Genomic DNA, 22,794 nt, shown 5'->3' with positions numbered 1-22,794 from the left:
AAAGAAAGTATTTATGTCTCCTACAGACTCTCTACAAGCACAAAGACCATCTAACCTCTAACCAGGAAGCTGCGAGAGAAGGAAACCATTTTCTATCACTTTAATTTTATTTCTCTTGGTTCTATTAATCCAGCCCAGAGACACAGAATGGTTCATCCCCAGCAGCAAATAGAGGTAAGTAACAATTCTCACTCGGTGCTCAAATATTGGCACCACAATATAGGCTCAGACAGAATTAAAAAAAAAATTATCAGCATTTATTATTATAAGGTGGTAACACTCTGGAAAATGACACTGCATTCTCCTTTGTACAGTCCTACACTCCCAGTATAACTAGATGAAAAAGAGTATGATTACATCCTTTAAATTGTGTTCTCTCATAGAGTAAGTATGCCATTTCTCCTGCAGCTGAGTTACAATTTTATTACAACAAAAACTGAGATTACAATGTATAACAGAAAGTCTAGGTATTAATTAAATTGGGCATTATCAGCCAAGTGACTGTACAGCTGGACATGTCATATTAGGGTGACACACTATCACTGGTTCCAGCAAACTGGAGACATTCAGGACTTGCAGTGGTGAAATGGGATCTGCGATTAGCACTTTACTGTCACAAGCACTTACCTTACAACTCCAGCTGAGGCTAAGCTGGCTATTAATATATCCTGGAAGGTCAACTTAAATACCTTATCCTTCTGTTGCTTTTAAGAGATACTAACTAAATTCTACTGCTATGATTTACTTATTCCCATTTCTCTCAACAGGAAGCAATAGCTTAAAAATACCCTAAAAATGTACATGAATCTAAGACACTCCACATTCGCATTGATGAAAATGCTTGAAGGAGGCTACTTCTCTGCTCTCAATTTGCTTTTTAGGTGGGTTTTTTGGCAACACGATCAGTATTTGGACAGAATTTCCAGGGCTACACATCAATTTTTTTTATTTCACTAGCTCCTATCTACCTAAGACTAACTAGAACAAAATCAAATACAAAGTAACAATATTCAACACTGACAGCTCCAGAAGCACAGAGAACAGAAACAAAGTAGATGCTCCAAATCTTCCTGATACAATGCTCTATCCTTTGTTTCAGTATTTTGATGGTATCACACAGTTGCAGTATGGTACCTACCCTATCGAGCAGTCAAGCCTACTATTTAATCTTTCATGCAGAGTACAAATTTCACCTTGCCTACAACTTTATTACTGAAATCTAAATGTCTACTGCTCTCTATAGTCAAGAGAGAGAAGGTGGTACAAAAGGTTATTTGTAACCTCACCAGAAACTTGGTGGGTGAAGGCAATTCCTTTTACTACTGGGAAACTGTCTCACTCCTTTTATTATAAGGGCAGCCTAGAGACCAACTTGCAGATGGCTAACTTAAGCTGCAGAGTCACTGTTTGAATGTCTAAATGTGAAATTTCTCAGTCTTTCAGAGGGCAGATTAATATTACTTTGCAGTGTGTAAAGAGAAGCATGGGAACATCAGCTGACCACAAGAATCTGCAACATTTGCCCCATTCAACCAAAGCTCTGCTGGAAGTATAACTAAATCATAACCTAAAGCACTAAGCCTTGAAAATTCTACCCATTTTATCTCGAAGGCCCTTGCCCACTCAGTAAGACAAAACATGAACATAAAAGCTGTGAAGCAGCAGAGGTGAAAGGGCCCATCAGGAACCAATTAATACAAATATTTAGAATGTGAGTAATTTACATAAGACAAATAATGTAAAAGATCAGTCTCAGTCCACATGAGAACCAGAGAGAAGTAGTTTCTCTCTAAATATCTAACAACAATATTAGCTGAAATGGAAAATACTTCGATCTTCCTTAACTTGTTCAAGGTTCACAATGATCATGTAGGGCCTTATGTAGGATAATTTGGTAATCACTTTTATATTGCTGCAGTAATAGAGCAACACATTACCAGATGAAAACACTCAATGAAACAGGTAACACTGATTGAGAACTTAAAAAAATAAATAAAATCAGAGTTAACAATCAAACTACATTCTGTTCTAACAATAAATTTCAAGTATCAGCTTCTTCAAAGCAATGGCAGAATGGTTTTCTTTTATACTTTTCAGAAAATCTAGTCCAACAGTAAACACAAGCAAACTAGAAAATTCTGTGGCACATGAATACAGAACATTTCCTTGTTCTTCTTCTTCATTGAAGTATTTGAATAAAACTATACACTTACCACTGACATGCAAATTTCTCGCTGTCTATTTCTACTATCCCTGGTGGTGGAGCAACATGTGGTGCTGTCCTAGAGGCTGCAGAAAATGTGGGGAAGAAAAAAAAACAACTTGCTGAAATGGTGTTTTGTTCTCCTGAATGAAGCACTTCATGATTTCCACTTTCTCCCGTGTTTGTCAGCAAGCATGTGTCCAGCTAAGGCAAGTCACAAAGGTGCCTTAAGCAGAATACAGATCTGCACCACAGTTTACCAAATGAAGCAGGGCATGTGAGGGCCAGAGTGTCATCACTGAAGTGCAATCATGAGGTCTGCTCCCAGTGAACCATTGCTTCCAGACCCATGATTACTATCTCAGTAGAGTAGTACTTAAAATACTCTAATTACTAAGCACTTCAGAGTACTGAGCATGATTTTAAAGTGGCAAAATACTCTACCAAACCAGGCACAAATACACAGTTACTATTTTTCTAATTTGCAAAGTGGATGCAAATACAGTGTAGTGAGGTTTGCTGCAATGTCACATCCGTTCCTTCTATTCACTCTTGCTCACCCCCTCAGTTACATTCTTTTCCAGTCACTTTTGCTGTGGTATCTGCACCCATTCCACAAAGGCACACAGACATGGAAGCCAGTGCCTGCTGCAATGGTTCTTTCTCAACTTTCTAACAATAGTTAAGATTTGGTTCACATAACAAGAGGCTGTTTAACAGCTTCAACAAAGGCATAATTCTGTGTGTCTCTCTCATCTCTGCAATTCTATCAAATACTGCATGTTACTGCCCAGTAATAGCCAGTGTAAAACACAACATAAAATGGATCTCTAAATCTCTGCAAATTGTGGAAACAATCTAGATTGGATACTACCTTCTTTCCACTGAACAAGTTAAAATAAGGAGTGTGCATAACTTGCAGTAAATTATCAGATTAGCAACTGAAAAACATAAAGATTCTTTCAAAGCTTGTTTCACAACAGTTTTGGCTAACAGAGCTTTATATTTGCTTTGTGAACAAGTGTTTAAAAAAGATACCATATGTTATGCATAATGCCACACTTATTTATGTAAATTAATCAGAAATCTACAGAAGACAAAAATCATACATGCCATACAGGAAATTCTGTACAGAAGTATGTTCTCTAGTTAGTCATACTAACCTGGGACACCTGTTGCATGGGCCTGTGCAGAACCATGATCCATTACCTGTGGCCTGACATCAAGTATTCCTTGCTGGTTAACACACTGATGTTCAATGAGTTTTACAGCAGTAAGAGCATCAGGTCCAAACATTTGGATGTCCATAGAAACCAGACACACTAATGTATCTAAAGTATTAAATGTAAAACCAACAATAACATTAGGACAAGACAAAATAATGCTGCTGGGACATACTGATTTGCTTTAAAATTGCCGTGTGTTGAAAGAAAATAAGTCTCTGCATGCTTTTGTAGATTACCTTTTTTTTTTTTTTTTTGAAACACCCTTCATGGCATTAAAAAAACGAACAAAAAACTGCAGAGATTTTAGCTTCCCTAGTTACAGTATCAATTTCTTGAGGACAAAGAATAAATTTGGGTAAAACTTCTGTCCCCAAGCTGTACACACACAAGCAAGCCACATTTTTAAGCACTGAACATGTAATATTCATTTTTGCTACATAAGGGAGAGTAATAGTAGATTTTGCTTCTCCCTTACCTATGCTCTTCTCTACTTTAGCAATCTTTGAGCAGGCCACTTCCCCCATTTCTGTGAGCATGTATAGCACCTCAAGTGCTGAGATTACAAGCAGTACATCTGGTAGCGTGAGATGACATATGATCTCTTTGTAGGATTCTTGATCCACATATTCACAAATTAAGACACCATTATCTTCAGCCTTACAAAGATTTGCCAAGATCTCCATGCCTGAAGAACAAAGACAGAACGGTTTTAAACAGCAATAATTACAATTCTAACACAAAAACAAGAATACAAGAGATCTTACCTCTCATTTTTAAAAACCTATCCCTCGACATGAGGCATTTGGTAACAGTGTGAAACATTAGATGAGTAGTTTTGAAATCAACAGGATCCAAAAGAAGCTGATGAGAAAAAGAAATAAATTACTAACACTATTCATATGGTGCTAATGGCTAATTTGCATATCAAAACATAAGATTCCTAAGTGTTTAAATGCAACACATAAATTACATGTGTTCATAAAAACAGAATCCTATGAGCTTTTCATTGTAGCTAGCATTTTGAGTCCCCTCCTTTTCTGCTCTGAAACAGCAGTGTAATTTACACTTTTCAGTGCTCAGAATAAGGAAAATAACTTTCTCAGTCAGTCAACAGTATACACAAATGTATCTGAATCTGCAACAAAGACCCAAATTTGAGTAACAACAAATATACTTTGGAATGCCAGCACAGTCATTCAGCCTGTATCTATCTGCTGCTGCCTCTCAATTAGAGCTCTCAGACTTCAGTAATATTCTCTCTTACTCAAAAGCAGCTGGGTACATGGTAAATGAAAACACCATCTTTTTCTCCAATATTCAGCAGTAGACCAGTACCTCAAGTCTCATTCTCTGACAGTACCCATTTAACTTACATTTAAACATAAGTAGTATCTGAACATATCTACCTATAAAATCCATATAATTTATCTGCAGAATAATATGACATACTGAAATAGTGTATTTTATAACATTCAGACCTCTCTGAAATGAAGAAGATGCCTCACATGATTCTGGTGGCATGCCCAGTGGCACATGACTAGCTTACACAAAGGGTAGTACACAAAGTGCCCAGTACACAGAGCATAAAACCCTCCACAACCTTCTTTCTCAAAATGAAGTTATGACTAAAGGTTGTAATTCTAAAGTGAAGAAGCCAGTGCACAGTTTGCATTATTTAACAAATTCTTTTCTTTTCTATGGAAAACTAAACTGAAAATCATACACTGAATATCTTATATCTCCCTATACAATCAGTCTTCCTCCTGTGATTCTATTTTAGCAAACTGACACATATAGTATTTTTGTTTTGGCTCTGAACACTTCAAGTTGCTGTTTACAAATTCAGAGAATAATTTATTTGCTTCTTCATCCAATGATAAAGGAAAAAAATCATTTAATTAAACTAAAGTAATGCTTTTATCAAATTGTATTTGAACTGTTCTGTTCTGAAGCACATTACCTCTGCTGCAATATTTCCCAGCGTGTCAAGCCCCAACTGCCGTAGAGAAATAAAGTGACTATGAGCAGAGAGAAGCAGGAACCGAAGACAAGTACGATTAGCTGCCAAAAGTTTAACGTTTCCCTCTTCAAAAGAAAGATTTCGTAAAATCACTGCGATCTGAAGTACCCGCTGCCCTTCAATATCATTAATGCCCAGTTTGCGAGGCGGATGAAATAAGGATTCCCAAATCCATTCTTCTGATGGAATATCTACAAAGTAAACAAATAAATGTTAGTCCTTCCTTGGTTGTATTTACCAGCATGCATGTATTTAGATTAATCAAAATGTCTCACCTTGAGATTTGCTTCTGTCAGAAATTAGATCACGAACTTCAGTATCCTCAACAATATCTCTCCAAAACTGAAGAAAGAATTAAAAATATTTAATTTCTAGGGCATATTTCTTTAAGTATTATTTGTATTTCTATAATGTGAAAATATTGAAATATTAAAATAATTGGTTTTTTAAAATTTCTCAGTACCTTGATTCATCTGATAGTAACCAGAGGTGATGATATGCAAGATGTTCAGTACTTTACATTAAGAAACTCTTCCCTTCAAGCACCTGAAGTATGCATGCACCATCAACCCACACTACCACTGAAGTGCTTTGCTGAGGCACATACTGAAACTGTATGGACAGTTTTCCATAAACAATTAGAAAGAAACACAGCAATTTTAAGTGGAGAAAAAGTACCGTTCACCCTCCTTCACCTCTTACAAACAGTGAATTCCTAATGCACAAGAAGGTGACTCCTCAATTTCAGTAGACATTAAGACTCCCGCTTAGAAGTTCATAATCTGGAGACACTTTTTACAGATGCTGTTATGTCTTCCACATTCCACATCATCATAAAACAATAAAGAAAGAAACAACCACCACCATCACGAAAAATCTTTATAAATATAACCAGAACAGAATGCTTTGGCAGAGTGGAATTCAAACTACTTTACAAATATATGGCTTGATCTTGTTGCTAGTCCTGTTGAAATTCAAGAATTGATCAAGGGATTAAGGTTTACAAGTTCATAAAAATACATATTGTGATGTATAACAATATAAAAATATAAAATAATATATGCATTTTAATGTGTATATCAGAACAAAAATATAAACCTTCCTTTTACTAATAAAGAAATACAGCTCCTCTTTTGGCTGTAATCACAGAATAAAACCACAAATAAATCTGGATAAAAAGGGAAGGATGGGAAGTACAACCAGCTGAACAGCAGGAGAAATTCTCCTATGCAAATGTAATTACTAAATTACAGCATTCATACCAAGCTTGACACTGCTATTTTCTTGAAAAATACAATACTACAGATTTTCTAAATTGGAAGGAAAAGAATTTTATTTTCCACTGCGATGTTGCTAAATGGCATCCAAGTACTGTTTAGTAAAGAGGATTACTTGCACAGAAAGGATTATTACCTCATTTTAGCAAAGACAAGAACAGTCAGGAAAAAAGTCTAACTCCTTACTATTTGTGACAAACTGATTTTTCTTATACTAAGGCTATCACCAAGAGCCACAGGAGACCAACACATGCAGGCAAAACTTGCAGAACGTACTCCACTTTAAGCAGCCTTTATTTTTAGAGAAGGAGACTATTTACAGAAAAGGCTTCAATCATTATTTTAAAAAGCACATAGAAATACATTGTCTGGAAATACACCAGTCAGTTCATGCTTTCCTTTAGGAGGTTTCCTTTTTGGAAAAGCAATAAACGCAGTAAGCCTTCACTTTTCACTGCTACTTATTAGAAAAACTTCAGAAGCTATTTTAAAGATTAGTTGTTTAATCAGGTAAGGATTAAAAAAGAAGTGAATATTGAACAGAGATACTGGAAGTCTCCAACTTCAACCTGACTTTCTTTGGAAGAGGCCAAAGTCAATTGCAATACAATGTTAAAACTGCTGTCACACATTAAAACAGCATCACATTTTGCTAGCTGAATCCTCCAATAATCCACATTTGCCACTTCAGTGTATAGTCCAAAATTAAACATTTAAAAACCTCTGGCAATATAAAGTCATAAAGAAGCAAATTTTTCTATCCTAGACATGTGGAAAATGAGGATTAATTTTTTTTTGCAGATGAAGACACTACAGACATGATAAATCCTCCAAGTGCTATAGCTAAAGATGAAGACAAGGATACATTGTTGGAAAACCATGCATCTCACCAAAAACTCACAGAATAAACTGACCCATGCTAGTAGCTTGAACAACTGAGAAAGTTTCCCCTTCCTAAAGAAGCAGTTTGTGAAACAGTGCTAGTTGTCAACTCTGATGGATTATCTTTTTTCAGAAAAGAACAGAACATGGCTCCTTCCTGCAAATTAAAATGAGATACACCAAGGCACCAAATAAAGTTTATTTAATGGTTATTCTACAGATTGTTTTATTATATAGTCACACTGTGAGGATAAGATGCTAACTGCTCCAAGCAGAGCTATTTGTCTCGGCATTACCTAGAGCATATGCTCAAGGCCTGTTACCTATGTGAAGCACACCAGAATCATGTGCATCCCCCACAGTTGTTCTGAGTCCCACAGATCTGGAAAGTCTCTTAAAGCTCTAAGGAAGAGAATCTGCAGGATAGGACATGAATACACAGACAGCACAACTACAAAAAGAACAATTCAAAACATTTTTTTTCTCTCTTGAGTGTTTATTTCTATATTCAGAAGCACTGTGAATGATAATTCTCAGCCAGAACACTGCAAGTGTCCCAGAGTCTTTTGCTTGCTCAAAATTGTAGGCTTGCAGTCCCAAAGCCACCACCTGTCCTTGGTGTTTCAGCAACTGTGACAGACCTACTGCAGTAGCAAACTGAGCTTCCTGTGAGCACTTTGTGGATCTTAAGACTTTGAACATTCTGCAAAACCTCCACCAAAGATAACCTACACCCTTCATTCAACAAATCAGTATCTTAAACAGCTTATTAGCAAGTAATGTGTTCAGAAATCCAAGCAGCTAAGAGACAAACTATTGTATGTGTCATTTAATGTGGAGATGGGCTGCTCCTGAGGGGTCAGGATTGCTCAGGACTTTAGCCATTGACAAGTCTGCACCAATAAATGTACAGACAGAAGACTGATATGCCTGTAGAACTATACTGAGCTCAAAACACCTGAAAGCTTTACCAGAGACAGCTGACAAGAGTTTCTAGCTGAGGAAAGAGGCACCTGTCTGTAATTATTATAACACAGAACAGCTTTCCCTTTAATTCCAACAAGTTATCTTCTAACAGGCACAATTATAGAGCAGAAACAACTATCACCCTCAGAAAGTTGCTATTCTGTTCAGGCAATTCTAAACAGCTCAAAGCAATACACTTGTGCACTGCACATGCAATCATGCAGGGAATTTTAAAAAGTGGAGTCAGCCTGGCCTATGATAATCAAAGTCTCAATCAAATTATCCAGCTGTCCAAACAATTTTTTTAAAAAATGTGGGTTTTTTGAGAGATGCTTATGACAAACAGATTTCAGCTGACCCCCATATAGGCAATAATGCAGAGTCAATAGTAAACATGACTCGTACATCTTTCACTGAGAGGACATCAAGAAATCCAAAGCAGATTCCATGACATTTAAGATCTCTTCAGAAAGAAAGAACCCAAGTCCTTGATGAGACTTTCAGGAAGGTAAATCATACTTTACATTCCCTAACTGGAATGATGAAGCTTGTTAATTAAAAATTCCTTTGTAAAACAGTAGGGAAACACCACCAATAAAAAAAGAATCGCACCTCTTCTAAGTGTTACACTCTGCGATTCTGGTGAAATACACATTTCTCTGCCTCAGACATGTCTTCACACTGGAATCACCTGTCCTGCCAGTAAATGATCAAAAAACCTCACCCAGTTGTTCTTACAAAGCACTAGGACTACTTACAATGATCTCCATCTTGTAGTTCTGAATAAAGGTATTCTGACATCTTAAGTTCAGAGTGAGACTGCAGCCTCTCCTCCTTTTCTTTACAAGAATCACCTGACCTGAATCACCACCATGTCTGCATTTAAGCAGAATGGTTTGACTGCTCTCAGCCCACTCAATTGCTTTCTGCCTAAGCAGGAAAGATCCCCGAAAAGGACAGGGGTGGGCAGAGAATGTCAAGGTGATAAACACAACTAAGTAACTTACTTGCAATGTTCACAGCCTATCTGTTACAGGGGAGCCAGGCAAAACATGACAATTTTATTTATTTTTCTTTTGGACAAAAAGTGGACAAAATATTAGCTAGGCAAAAGTGGAAAAGATTAGTTAAGCCAAACTTTATGGGCATCCTATTGAACAAAGGCAAGAAAATAATCAGTTCAGCATCACAAGCACTTCTTTAGTCCCTACTGTGAACTACGGATAGCTGCAATCTGATACTACATATCAACAGAAATCAACAGGACAGGATGAAAAAGTGAAGCTCCTTATCAATAGTTATTCCTATAGATATAGACTGGTAACAGGAAAATAAAGCTAAAACTTGGAAGCAACCAAACAATGCTTGACTACATGACATCCAGATGCTAAGAGATAATGGACAAAGGGTAAGAACTTGATTCACATTCACAATCTGATTACTGTCAGGAGACAAGTTCCTTCAGAAAAAGATGCAAAGGATTATACAGAAGTCACTGGAAATCAGATCAGTCAAATTACTGTCCATAAAAACAAAGGACATTTGAGTCCACAAAACATAATGCAGTAATGGTATTACTACTTATTGTCCAAGAGAAATATAAGAGCGATTGGAAGTCAGTTTGACAGGTCACTACGAGAGACAAGAAAAGTAATGTTTGTAAAGTATTTCAGGCATTTAAGTGCATAAGGCTATATCTCTCTCTCCACACTACCTGAGAAAGATTCAGAGAATACATGCACAATAAATGAAATTACTATTAAATTTATACAAAGAAGAAAAAGAGCCGAACAACAAAATTCACAAAATAAAAAAGAAACCCAGGGAAGTAAAGCTTTATCCAAAACAATAAAAAAGGCACAAAAACTGCATAAATGTGGATTTTGGAACTCTACAGCCAGAGGAGGCCTCAAGAACTCCAAGAACATGAAATCCAAATCTTTAAATGCAAGTCAACAGAAATGAATGGTACATAAAGAAATGTAATGCAATTATTCATGCACTACCATCAGACAGTCAGCAGATGCTGGAGAAACGAACGAAATACCTGGAAAAACAGCTAAATCTATCAATCTATCAAATGCTATATAAACAAATCACTCTTGAAAGAAAACTATACTCACAATTGAACCTTGTTAAGCATGAGGAAATTCAAAGCTAAGTGAAACAGTTAAAAATGGGAAAGCTTCCAGAGTAGCTCAGAATACATCTGAGCAGGATGTCTTCAGAGCTTGCTGATGGGAACAACAAAACAAACAAGAAAAGATACAAGAAAACTGGCTAAATGCCAAATGTTTCAACCCTTAAATAGGAAGATGCAGACATTTCCACTAACTACAGATTTAAGCTTATTGGCAGCACCAGGAAAAATGAAGAGAGGTGAATACAACAAATTAACACAGTTATAAGGGATAACAGCAGGTTCAACTTAAATGATATTCAAATTCAGACAATTAATTGAACAGATTCACTGACTAGTAAAAACATCTGAATCACTTTAGAAGCAAACTCTCTACAAAGTGAGAAAATATGTAGCTCTGCAGATAAGATAGTGAAAATTACAAAATTTTCACTTTTTTATAATGCAGTAAGGATTGCAGGGTGGGAGAAAAAAAAAAGAAAAGGAAGGTAATCAATTTCCTTGATGTTTAGTATAAAGAAACACATAGTTTTTCATCTTCACCTTCAACTGGAACAGCAGTGATGTTGGAGGACACAGCTAAATAGGCAAGCTAGTTTGCATGAATATGATATTACCAAATGTAAAGTAGAAAGACTTAAAGTCAAAATTAAAGAACAGTAGAATATAAAATCAAAGTACTGATGCTAAAACAATTGACAAATTCTTTATGAAGAGTTGACTGAATACCAAACAACCAACTGTATTGCTTAAATATCTAAGGATGAGAGAAATACGAACAGTGATCCTGTACCACTCCTAGTGTGCAAAGACATAGAATGAAGAGAAAAATAGTAAAGAAAATTATGTGACCATTTTTCTTTATTGAAAGCTAATTTTAAAGTGCTAATATTATTAAGAGACTAAAAATTAAATCAAGCTTGTTTTAAGCAAACATTATAAACTTCCATAAAACATTTTGGTATAAGTGCATAATTCTAAAATTACTCCCAATGTCTATGAAATACAAAAAATAAACAGCTTCATAAAATCCTAAGTTCCAAGTTTATGTTCATATATTTCAACAAGCAGGAGAAAAAGTCTGGGAAAAGCACAAGCAGCTATATAGATGAAGTGTCAAATATTCTGAATGTATCTCAAATCATTTATATTGGTTTTGCTGCATTTGAAAAACTATTTTCAGCCAAAATACTACGAGTCTAAGTTTTTTAACTTTAAAAAACCTTTTTTTTTTTTGCATAAAACTGACATACCAACACTGAAACTGACATTTGGTTGCCAAGAATCCAAGTTTATGATTTATGAATCCTGAATTGAACCCTGAGAACCACTTTCAGAACAGCTTCAAGATACCCAGTATTTCTCAGCCACCTCCATACCCTCAACCCCAAATCTCCAACACATGGAAGCTCTACAGTCTAAAGGTAACATTTACAAACTCAACAAAATTTCTATCAATTCAATTCCTGCTAGTTTAGAATTCATGTGTTTAAAGAACTGCTTCCCCAACTTCCTTTCTACATATTGCTAACGTTCATGTGTTTATGCCATCACTGTGCTTAAGTTTATAATTCTGCATTTTTCCTCTCTCACTTAAAATTTCATTTCCATCTTTATACAAATTTCTAATCTGTTGACATTATAGCATAGAAATAAACGGGAATGATAATCTTACAAAATCAAGACACCAACAACTGGCAAAAAATGAAAAAAAGCAAGCAAAAAAAAGGAGTTTTTAAAACAATAATGTGACCAGTGAAAGGAGGGAAACTTATTCAATAGCTATTCCACTAACCTTGAAGCCCCAAAAAGCACATTACAAAACAAACACACCCCAAACAAAACCAGATATACAATCTCTACACTGACAACCAAGTATCTCTCTCCTACGTCATGAAGTTCCCATAATACTCTCCCTGATTCCTGTTTCGACACAGCCACAGCTGCAACACAAAAAAAATTACTTCCAGTAGTAGGGTCAAGCAAATGCTTGCAGTGAGATGTTCTGAAAAATCTGCATTCTTGGCATTAGAAATATTTTTAGATCCAGTGTTAGTTTCTGACATGCTTTCAGCAGTATTTCACTACAGAGTGGTACTATACATGTTGTAATGTCCAAAAATACATCCTGGAGAGCATCCAAGTTTCTTATTAGCAAACCTTATTGTGGTTACAGTGGTTCTACTTAACAATTCCCTAAAAGTTTTTAACAGACCCACCTGTCCATATCTATTATAATTACTTAAATTGATATAATTAATGTACAGATAAATTAGAATTCTGTCTAATTTTAAATGCTTACAGATCTAGACGTGGCACTTGCTGCTGCTTTAGATCAGCAACAGTCTGTGACAGCTTAGGGTGAAGTCAACACAGAACTGCTAAGTGCTTTTAAAAAAAAACAAACCCAAACCAAACAACAAACCAAAACACAACCTACAGTACTTCTGGACTTATTTTTCAATGGAATAAGGAATCAAATATTATGAAGCATTAATTTTTACACTTTAGTTCAGCACATTCGAATCATATTCTCAAGTCCATATACGAACAAATATCAGAGCTTAGCTTTTTTGTTCTTAAGTTTACCCAGGCAATTTTGATAGGGAATCTATTTACTGATATTTCAGCAACACTTATTATTTAACTAACTCTACTATGTTCTCAAACCAAGTTACTTAAAAATAAAACAAAAGATAAATGGAAAAAGCTCTTAACAAATACTGCTCTATAATACCAGTAAGATATTTCAGTATATGAAACAATTAAGAAATTGACCAGAAACCTGGCTTCATAAGGAACTCAGCAGATTCTCTCTTCACATTTTGACTTAATAAAAAGTGTAAGATATCAAAATAGGTTTTACTCTATTTTAGCCACGTAAAACATCACCTGAAATTCAATTTAAGGAAATTGCATATCTTAGGCAAACATGCTGAAACATGAGATCTCCTTCAGCTATATTTCATGCCCTCATTCACCTCAAAATGCTCACCTAGAATAAAGAGGAAGCATTTACACCAAGAAACTTTAGTTCTATTTTTACCTTATTTCATTACTTGTAGAGTAACTCATGCCCTCTAGTGGAAAGACAATAAAGCCTCGTGCAAAAAACAAACTGAAGCAAACCTGCAGTATTGCTAACCTACTGAAATATTTCTCCCATGCTTCCTACACTATGATCTTCATTCTCATAATCCAGAATGTTTCTTAACTGACCAGGGCAGTTTAAAAAAAACCCAAAACCCCAGCATTGTTGCCTCTTGCTAACCATGTTGCTCAGTTTTCCTTTTCATCACAAACATTTGCTTATAAAAAGAAACATGAAAAACTTACTCATTTGCCTACACATATCTTTTTCTTAATGTAATTCTTCCTGCTTATTCAAACATTTTAAGACAACTGTAATTTAGCATCCTATTATATTTAAATCAAAGGCATAGAGTTGAGAGTAATTTTAAAGACATCTGCTTGCGTATCTTAAAATTTTCTATCTTTTTAAAGGACTGGATACATGCCTTATGCAGTTCAAAATTATTTCAATAATTTTTAAATTACCTTAACAAAATCTCTATCGGTTTTCTCCTTCCATTCTTCTCCAAATACAGCAGAAAATGATCCCAAAGCTTTAAAGCATAAAAAGCAAAATTTCATATTAGTAAACAACATGAACTTTTTTTACTTTTTACTAAACCATAAACTAAATAAAGATTCAACAACACTATACTCTTCCAGTGTTTCCTTTTGATTTTACAAAATGCTGCATAAACCAACTGAAATTCCTGTTGTCATTTAATCAACAGCTTTTGCAGTTTTCCGGTTGAAATTGAGAGGAAGCAGTTCATCAAGAATGGGCTTGTTTGTGAATCCCTTGGAAGAAAAACAACACATGGGAAATTTTTCCAGAGCTCCTTTCCAGGAGTCAAGATTACTGCTCAATTTTTACCCTCACACCTGTTTTCCATGTGCAAACACTACTGTAGTAATTAAACAACTTCCCACTAACGTTTTCTAGAAAACTTAACAGTAGTGAGATTTTGACAGTACTCAATTGAAAGTCAATATTTAACCAGGATGAATAATGGATGTTCTTGCGTGTTTGATGGAGCCACTACCAGAAATTTTCTAATCATCGTTCCTTGAAAGCAGCAAAGACTCAGCCAATGTGATTCAAACACTGAGCCAATCCAAAAATAAACTGTCTTCCAATAATTCTGTAATGAACTAATGACACATTTAAGTTACACTCAAACATTTCAGTTCATAATGTCTTAATGTTTTGAACAAAATGCTACAAATCTCAATGCCAAGACCACGTCAGCTTTCAATTCACATTATTCAAACCACAGCTTATGAATCTCTCTAAGCTGAATATACTTTATATCCCAAAGTCCTTGGGGGTGCTCCATCACCTGCAATACAACTGTCATCTCAAAGTTTATGGGGCGGACAGGAAGAAGCTAATGACATATTTTACCTAGAAACACTACATTATAAATAATAACAATGACAAAACCTTAAGTATAGTCTAGAAAAATCTAAACCCTGTATTAAATGAAGTTAGCCAGCTATTACTTACTGACACCTGAAATTATCATGACAGTATTTTCATACTACCTGAATTTGCTAATTGCAGATTCCATTTAATCATCAAACCTGAATATGTACTTTCATTATTTAAAATAATGAAAATAATTCAAATCGAAGCTTCATGCTTCAAAAGTAAGTAAACACATCTGCCTCTTTCCTTCCCCCACTTGTCACAGTCTTCCTAATGCTGCTAGGACACCTCCCTGGATTTATCCAGAAGACATCATCAGGTAAGATAAAAAAGATGTTTTCCCCAGAGAATGAAAAGTGTGAGCCCATTACAGGCTCATCATTCCTCTTGGCTTTACCTCAAATATTTTTCAATACAAGAAACACTAATACAGACAAGCTATTGAATAAGCCTGTACTCAAGAGTTCAGGTTAAGAACTCCAGAAAACAGTCTACCTTTGTGACATCCAAAAAAAAATCATTAAACAGCAATATAAATCTTGATTAAATTATTTGCAAATTTCTAAATCCATAGAAGTTCCATCAAAGAACAGGAGAGTGATGGTAATCTCAAAAATCTAGAGAGCAAGATCCTGGAATCACTAACATGCAGGACTAAGCTTCCCTTTAGCTTCCTTTCAAGTATTTTCCTTTGAAAGTTCTTGTGAGTGAACTAGATGCAAATACTGTATTATCAAGATCTAACTGTATCAGAAAGGCACAGGTACAAATAAGAAGAGCAAGAAAAAAGCTGGAGGACACTAATGCAATACTGGGTGGAGAAGGGGGAAGCCACAAAGCAGTATGTAAAAATGCTCATGATTTAAAAAAAAAACAAAAACAGCTAAAGAGTATACAGTGGATTACACTGGTTCTTCCCCAGAATTTTAGAACAGAATCTTTGTCATACCATATATGTTTATGCTTACACATGCAAAGCAGATTTATACTCAAACAGATATGATCACCTACACTATCAGACTTAATTATGCTTAGCTTAAAAGGCTCATTTGAGCAATTTCTTATGGCGGTCATTTCTGAAATTTAGTTTGAAAACTCACAAGCAAAAAAAAAAAAAAAAACAAAACCCCAACAAAAAAACCCATGCCAAAAAAACCCACATAAACCTAGTAAATACTTCCTCCTCACCACACCAAGACAAGAGCTATGCTGTTAGGATTTTACAAGCTTATCTTATTTTTTTGCCCCCCTCTCTTGACAGAAAGACAAACAAGCATAGTTTGGCATAACTGAAGAAAAATCAGAACCATTTATTTCACATACTTTAGTATTTTGACAGAATAGACTCTCTTTTAAAATTGATGTGCTAACACATTAAGTAATTCTAAAAATCAGATTAAGATTTTTATCCCTTGAATTTTATATCCTGAATTTTACTACAGTTCAATGTGTAGTGAATTATCAGGATAAAAATGTCAGTGAGTTATTGTTTTCATTTTTTTAAATTTTTAAACTTGCAATTGTTACTAGAAAAGAATTATGGAAACTCAGCATGGTCCTCCAAATTCAGAAGGAAGCAGCAATACACTACAAGCAGACGGAAATACAATGCTGTAAATTTAGCATCCTGAACAATTAAACTTTATCATCAAAAATCTAATTCTTACATTTCACTAAACTGTTAAATAACACTTTTTAATTACCTAAAAGGTATTTGTAATGTCTGATAAGACCTGCAATTGTAGACAAAATAAAAAGTACATGTAAGTATAGTACAGGGAAATAAGTTATTAACACTTTAATTACTGGGGAGGGGAAAGATACTACAAAGATACTTACTGTCATCAAACACTCCAGCATTTGCAAGCAGTAAAGTGATGATTTTAGGGTCCTTTTCAAGCTGCATAACATGCTTGCTTTCATTTGAAAGAAGAGTACACACATTAATTGCGAAGTCCACTTCATTTGGGAGTCCAGATAACAGTGAAAGCACCAATTTATTATAGTCATTTGGTGAGTTTAAGTCCATGGACAGCCCATAGCTTTGACGAAGATAATCTAAATAAGAAAAACAAACAAATCACATATTTTCCACAGCTAAATTAACTAATACTCGATGATACATTAAGCAATACTACTATGAAAAAGACTTTTTAAAAAGTTTATAAATTATTGTGGTTCTCAACAAGTTCTTATAGCACTCAAAGTATTTTTTTCTATTAGGCTTTGGGCAAAATGTTGAACACATTCTACTTCACTGTGTACCTTTCTAGTTATACATCAATTCATTCATCATCTCCAGAAAGCAATAATGAAGTATGTTCTCCCAAAGAAAAGCTTTGAAAACACAACCTTAATTAAAGTAGAGCAGAATTGTAATACAATTTGGAGTCAATTTCTACACAAGGAATTACACATCCATTCCATGGAGCCCTCCAGCTTCTGATTTAAAGCTTAACTAATTGTATGCTCAACTGAGGTATTTGACCCTGTAGAGAAATGACACTGTAGAGAAATGACAGATTAACAGAAACATGTTCTGCAAATTTTCAAGGTAAACTGTTGTCAAGTAACTACATAACCCTGCTAATTAGCAAGATAAACATTTGTAAAGAAGAGAAACAGCTTATGGATTTTTGTATTTATTTTGATTTGGTTCACAGTGGAAAGGTTTTTCAGTGTATTAAATTAACCATCTGAGTGTCCTACAGACTTGATGGTTTTAATAATATTCCAAACTTATATACACATTATTTCTGTAGCCTGACAAAATATACATAAACACACACACACAAATAGCACTTTTACCCTCAAAAACTTACCTGACACACTGTGTTGCTGGTAGTTATAGGAAGTTGGAATTGCACCAATAGGAAGTTGTGGCTTTGGATTGCCTGGTTGTACCTCTTCATCCTCCTCCCCAAAATGATGGACTTTTTCATACTTTTCTAGATAACTGGAATAAAATAAAAATTAAAAAGTTATATATATAGTACAACAAAATCCTTTACCCCAAGAGCTGAACTGCCAAAGGAAACCAACTGTAGAAACATGGAGATTTACTGGAAACAATAGCCAAAGTGATAAAAAACAAAACCCGAGTTAGACTGACAATAGGTGACACAGAAAATGCAGATATGTAACATTATACATATACATAACATATACATTTATACACTCCAATATATAAAGTCAACTAAAAGGCCCACTGTAGCCTTAACTTCACACTGATATGTAGTAACAAAACCCTTCATGAAATTAAGCCAAGATCATGTAAGGCAAAGCTGCTTACATTTACAAATTTTAATAGTGCTGAAAAATGACAATACCAAGTCAGTGAAGTCATAATAAAAGTATAGTATAAGCAGGAAATAATTTAAAACACTTATCTTTCTCTTTGTATATGCTAGAATATTCAATGTATGAGGAAAAAAAAAGCTTTCAGTATTGTTTTTGTCAGTAAACACTGAAGTCATTAATTCATGGTGAATTGGAAAGATTTTAAAACAGTATTCGCATTGACCTCAGAAATATTTCACATCAGTAATTATGTCATGAAGCGAGATATCAATGACATAACCACAACCTTAAAAAAAAACGTCAGCAAGCTCAGTTTTCCTTAAGGAAAGGTGCATTTGAGAAGAAAGGAAAAAGATCCACAGCTAATAAGCCATATCATGGCACACTGTATCACAGGCAGTGGCAATTCCGGTCTGACTAGTGTTCAGGATATTCCGAGTACTATGTACGTTATTGTTAGGTGAACCACTGCTACAGTGCCCTTCTTATTATGTAAACTCTTGAGTGAGTTAAGGAGACAGCAAAAATCTCTTCTGCACACTCATTTGCTTTCAGAGATTTTAAAGACTAAAAGTTACATTTAAACATGCTTGGTTTTTATCCTTAATCTAAAAAAAATCTTCATTTTTACGAGTTAGGTTTCAATTTAAAAGCTCCAAAAAAAAGTAAATCCCTAAAAAATTAAGTTGTTCATAACTTTTTTTAAGTCTCTCCCCTACATTTCCTTACTCTTTTATCCAACTTCCTTCCTTTAGCTTCCATCTTACATCCAAAAATTAAAATCAAATACAATCCACAACTTCTATATGGCAAAAGACAATTCTCAGCATATCAGCAAAGATCTTGCTCCAACGGGGAGAAACAAAGCAGCACACCTCCCTTCTAATGAAATTTTCATTGCATTCAAATTGCCATAAGTGTTTTATTATTTCATTTCCTCTTGCATTTTTTCAGAGAAGTAATACCATAGATTTATTCTGCCTTATTATTTGCTTTCAGCTATTCAAACTTCATTTAAAAAGAATAAAAAAATATAACTTCTTTCCACTATCAATGAACTGCTAAGCATTCCATAAATGACCATTACATGACTGGATATGGCAATCACACACACACAAAGAATAGATGAGACAATTTCCATTTTCCATATTTGAGAGCTCATTAACCATTTCAGGATAACTTATAAATAAAAACACAACAAAATAAGTAAGCATTTTAGTATATGTGTGTGTGTGTGCTATACACACACACTGGAGAGCATGTTAGAGCTCAATTCAGAACCATCCTCAAGCTCTACATGGGAGATTAATATTAAATATAGTATGGGATTAAGCAATTTAAAAACAGATAAGAGAGAACTACATACACTGTGGAATATAACTGATAACATACAATCAAGAAATGAATGCCTGGTGAATAATTCACCATGCAATCCTATGTGTCCCATTAACTCCATTCTACAGCATATCTGTACTGGTTTTTCAAAATAACTGTGCAGATACTCTAACACAACTACACAAATCAGATTTCCTGGAATAAAACACTCATCTCTGCTTGTAATAGCTAGAAATCCGTATTTTAAATCATCTAGAAAATACTTTATTCTTCCAGTGACAGAAGCATTTATTTAAGGCCCATTGTTCTGAATTATGTACAGCTACATACTGACCAGTACCTTTCCCCTCTTCTGAAACCCGAAAATACTGTGGTGACTATCAACTGCAAACAAACCCCAGTGACTTACGCATTCCACTAGGCTGAATTCCCACCTGTATGCATTCGTGATTGGTATTTTGAGATAAATTTAATAGCAACTTCTGAAATCTTGAGAGAAAAAACACTTGTGCAGGATCCTGAACTATGTGTGAGTGTAATAGTACGTAGGATCACAATATTTCCAATTTTCCCCGGAACAAAATGAACCATGGGAACAATCAAAGTATTTTCAGTTAATCTCTGGTCACTGCAGAAGTCTAGCCTTCTACCTGCTCCCAGCATTTACCTGTAGTCTTTCAACAGTTCAATATATCACAGAATCTGCCATTAAAGACATCATGGTTTGCATGACTTTGTACTGTAACTGAGGTGACCAATGTTGAAACTATGATTTCACAAAACCAGTCTAACTTCTGATGCCAGGTGAAAAAGAAACCTAAAAATCTAAAACTTCTTGCATATGCACAAACACATGCTTTGCTTTGTACTCCTATGAGATCAAGAAAAGCTGTTGAAATTGAGGAAATACACATCAAGGAAAAGAGAAGGCCTTCAAAGTTCTGAACCAGATTAATCAAATCTGTAATCCGATCAATTTTAACAGTCTGTGTTTTTATGGTCAAGACCTGAAGGTCTAGCTCAGAGACAGCTTGACCTTCCCTCCAACTATCCAATCGCTCACTCTTCAGAAGGCTCATTTAGCAAGCTAAGAGAATTCCATGTTGTCTTTCCAGTGATTTTTCCAAACTGAAGAGCTGTCAGATGAGCACTGGAGCTGATGCACAGGAAACAGCAGGTCTACATAGCTGAGGATAGAGTGTGCACCATTTCTACACCAGCAGATGCTACACTGCTGTAGCTTGTCTAATGGGACTTCAGAATTGTTTGGGTTAGAGCTAATTTCCTCACATTTGTTGGACTGAGTCAAAGCTTAAGCTTAGCAGAAAACACTTGCACTACTGAAAATAAGATTTCATAAAAACATCTAATAAGATGAAGCAAAAATCCCTATACATATAGAAACACATGTGGTACTCAAAATACAGTTTGCAAATTATTCTGGACTTGTGCATTCTACCAAGGCTGAATAGCTATTTAAGCATTTTAAAAAAAAAAAAAAAAAAAAGATAAAAAGAAAGGTATGTATCATAAAATAATCCATGTTGTTCCGTACTTTAAAATGCAAATACCTAAACTTACGCTTTTTATTAGAGCCATGTCCCAGCAGAGCTGAATGATATGAATATCCTAGATCTGCTCCACTGTTAATACCTACTTTATTAAAATGTGTTAAAACAGTTCTGCCAGAGAAAATCTGAAAGTTCAAAAATCTACTCTACTTCTTCCCTCTCTAAAAATAAAAAAAAAAAAATCAGATATAAATTAAAAAGCCTTTGCAAACTAAAATAGTTGTGATTTTTTCAGTGTTGACAACTGTTACGAAGTTCTCAGAAACTGCTTATTAAGCATTTCATAGGAAACCAGGATTCAAATTAACCCAAAGTGATGATCTAATTTTTCACTATACCAAAGCAAGGACCAAATTCACTTTCCTAAATTCTGAGCTCTTTTTCATGTTATTCAATTTACTGAGATTCCACTTCTTCAAAGACCAGGAGGACCTTTCCTATCTCACCCTGAAATATCAAGTTTGCTGAGGAAAAAAAGCCACAAAAAACAAAGCCCTCAACAACCCCAAAGCATCAGTTACAAAGGTTAAATCTCACACAAACACCCCCCATCCCTACCCCACCTCCCAAGAAAAAACACAAAAACAAACCCAAACGACAGAAATACTTTCCCCACCTTTAACACAAACACTTTATGCCCCTTAATATACAGCTAGAATTATAGAGGGAGGACATTTCACTATTTCTCAATGCACTGAGTTTAACAGCACTGTAATACTGACTTTCAACCATAATAACCAGGCCATAACAGACTCTTCAGAGAGATTCCTTTATGCTACATAAGTACCAACTGTATACAGACAGCTGTACAAACCTCAATCCTCCAAACCCTCCTTTTGTTTCCTGCAGAGAGAATGCATGACCTGGAATTTTAGAGTAGAGAAAGAGCTTTGCAAATCAGTTTGTACATGAGCTTTACTTGTCTTAAATTCTCATCTACCAGTCTGGCATACAGCTACGACACAAACAGCAGAATAGTTAGCATAAACACAGGTCTTGCTCTAAATATACAAGAAATTTAAGAATAATAAATGGAGCTTTTCTATTACTGAAACACAGTTGTGCGAATGCTCATAGATTATAACCAGATAGTTACAAAAGGCTAATCTCATGTTTCAAGACAACTTAGATCTGTAGTTACAAGCTACAAACGCATACTTTGATGACAGAAAAAGGTTTTTAGGAATTCAGTATGCTCCCTTAATTTAGTAAAGTCACAGGCACTATACACCAACAACACAGGTTCTAGTAAATAAATAAATTCTAAAAACACAAGCCCCTAACAAAACCACACACACTGCAGGTGAAAAGCTAGAACCACAGGGTATACAAAGCACTGAAAAATGGACAAATACATGGGCAACCACAGACAG

The 22,794-nt window shown here is 35.1% G+C and overlaps 1 protein-coding gene across 1 annotated transcript in view; it reads right to left on the bottom strand.

Moving 5' to 3' along the window:
- The window catches only part of ARID2 (AT rich interactive domain 2 (ARID, RFX-like)), a gene marked incomplete at its 5' end in the record, with an annotated part of 93,274 nt that overhangs the window by 25,908 nt on the left and 44,572 nt on the right, over window positions 1-22,794 (bottom strand). The window contains 9 exon segments of the mRNA XM_009077182.1: window positions 2,214-2,289; window positions 3,367-3,534; window positions 3,905-4,114; window positions 4,194-4,290; window positions 5,390-5,640; window positions 5,725-5,791; window positions 14,273-14,340; window positions 17,055-17,273; window positions 18,038-18,171. Coding sequence (XP_009075430.1) covers window positions 2,214-2,289; window positions 3,367-3,534; window positions 3,905-4,114; window positions 4,194-4,290; window positions 5,390-5,640; window positions 5,725-5,791; window positions 14,273-14,340; window positions 17,055-17,273; window positions 18,038-18,171 — 1,290 coding nt within the window.

This window comes from Acanthisitta chloris, unplaced genomic scaffold (genome assembly GCF_000695815.1).
Source record: "Acanthisitta chloris isolate BGI_N310 unplaced genomic scaffold, ASM69581v1 scaffold23146, whole genome shotgun sequence".
NCBI classification, from domain to species: Eukaryota; Metazoa; Chordata; class Aves; order Passeriformes; family Acanthisittidae; genus Acanthisitta; species Acanthisitta chloris.
The sequence above is the reverse complement of the archived record's forward strand: the minus strand, read 5'-3'. Positions and strand labels throughout refer to the sequence as shown.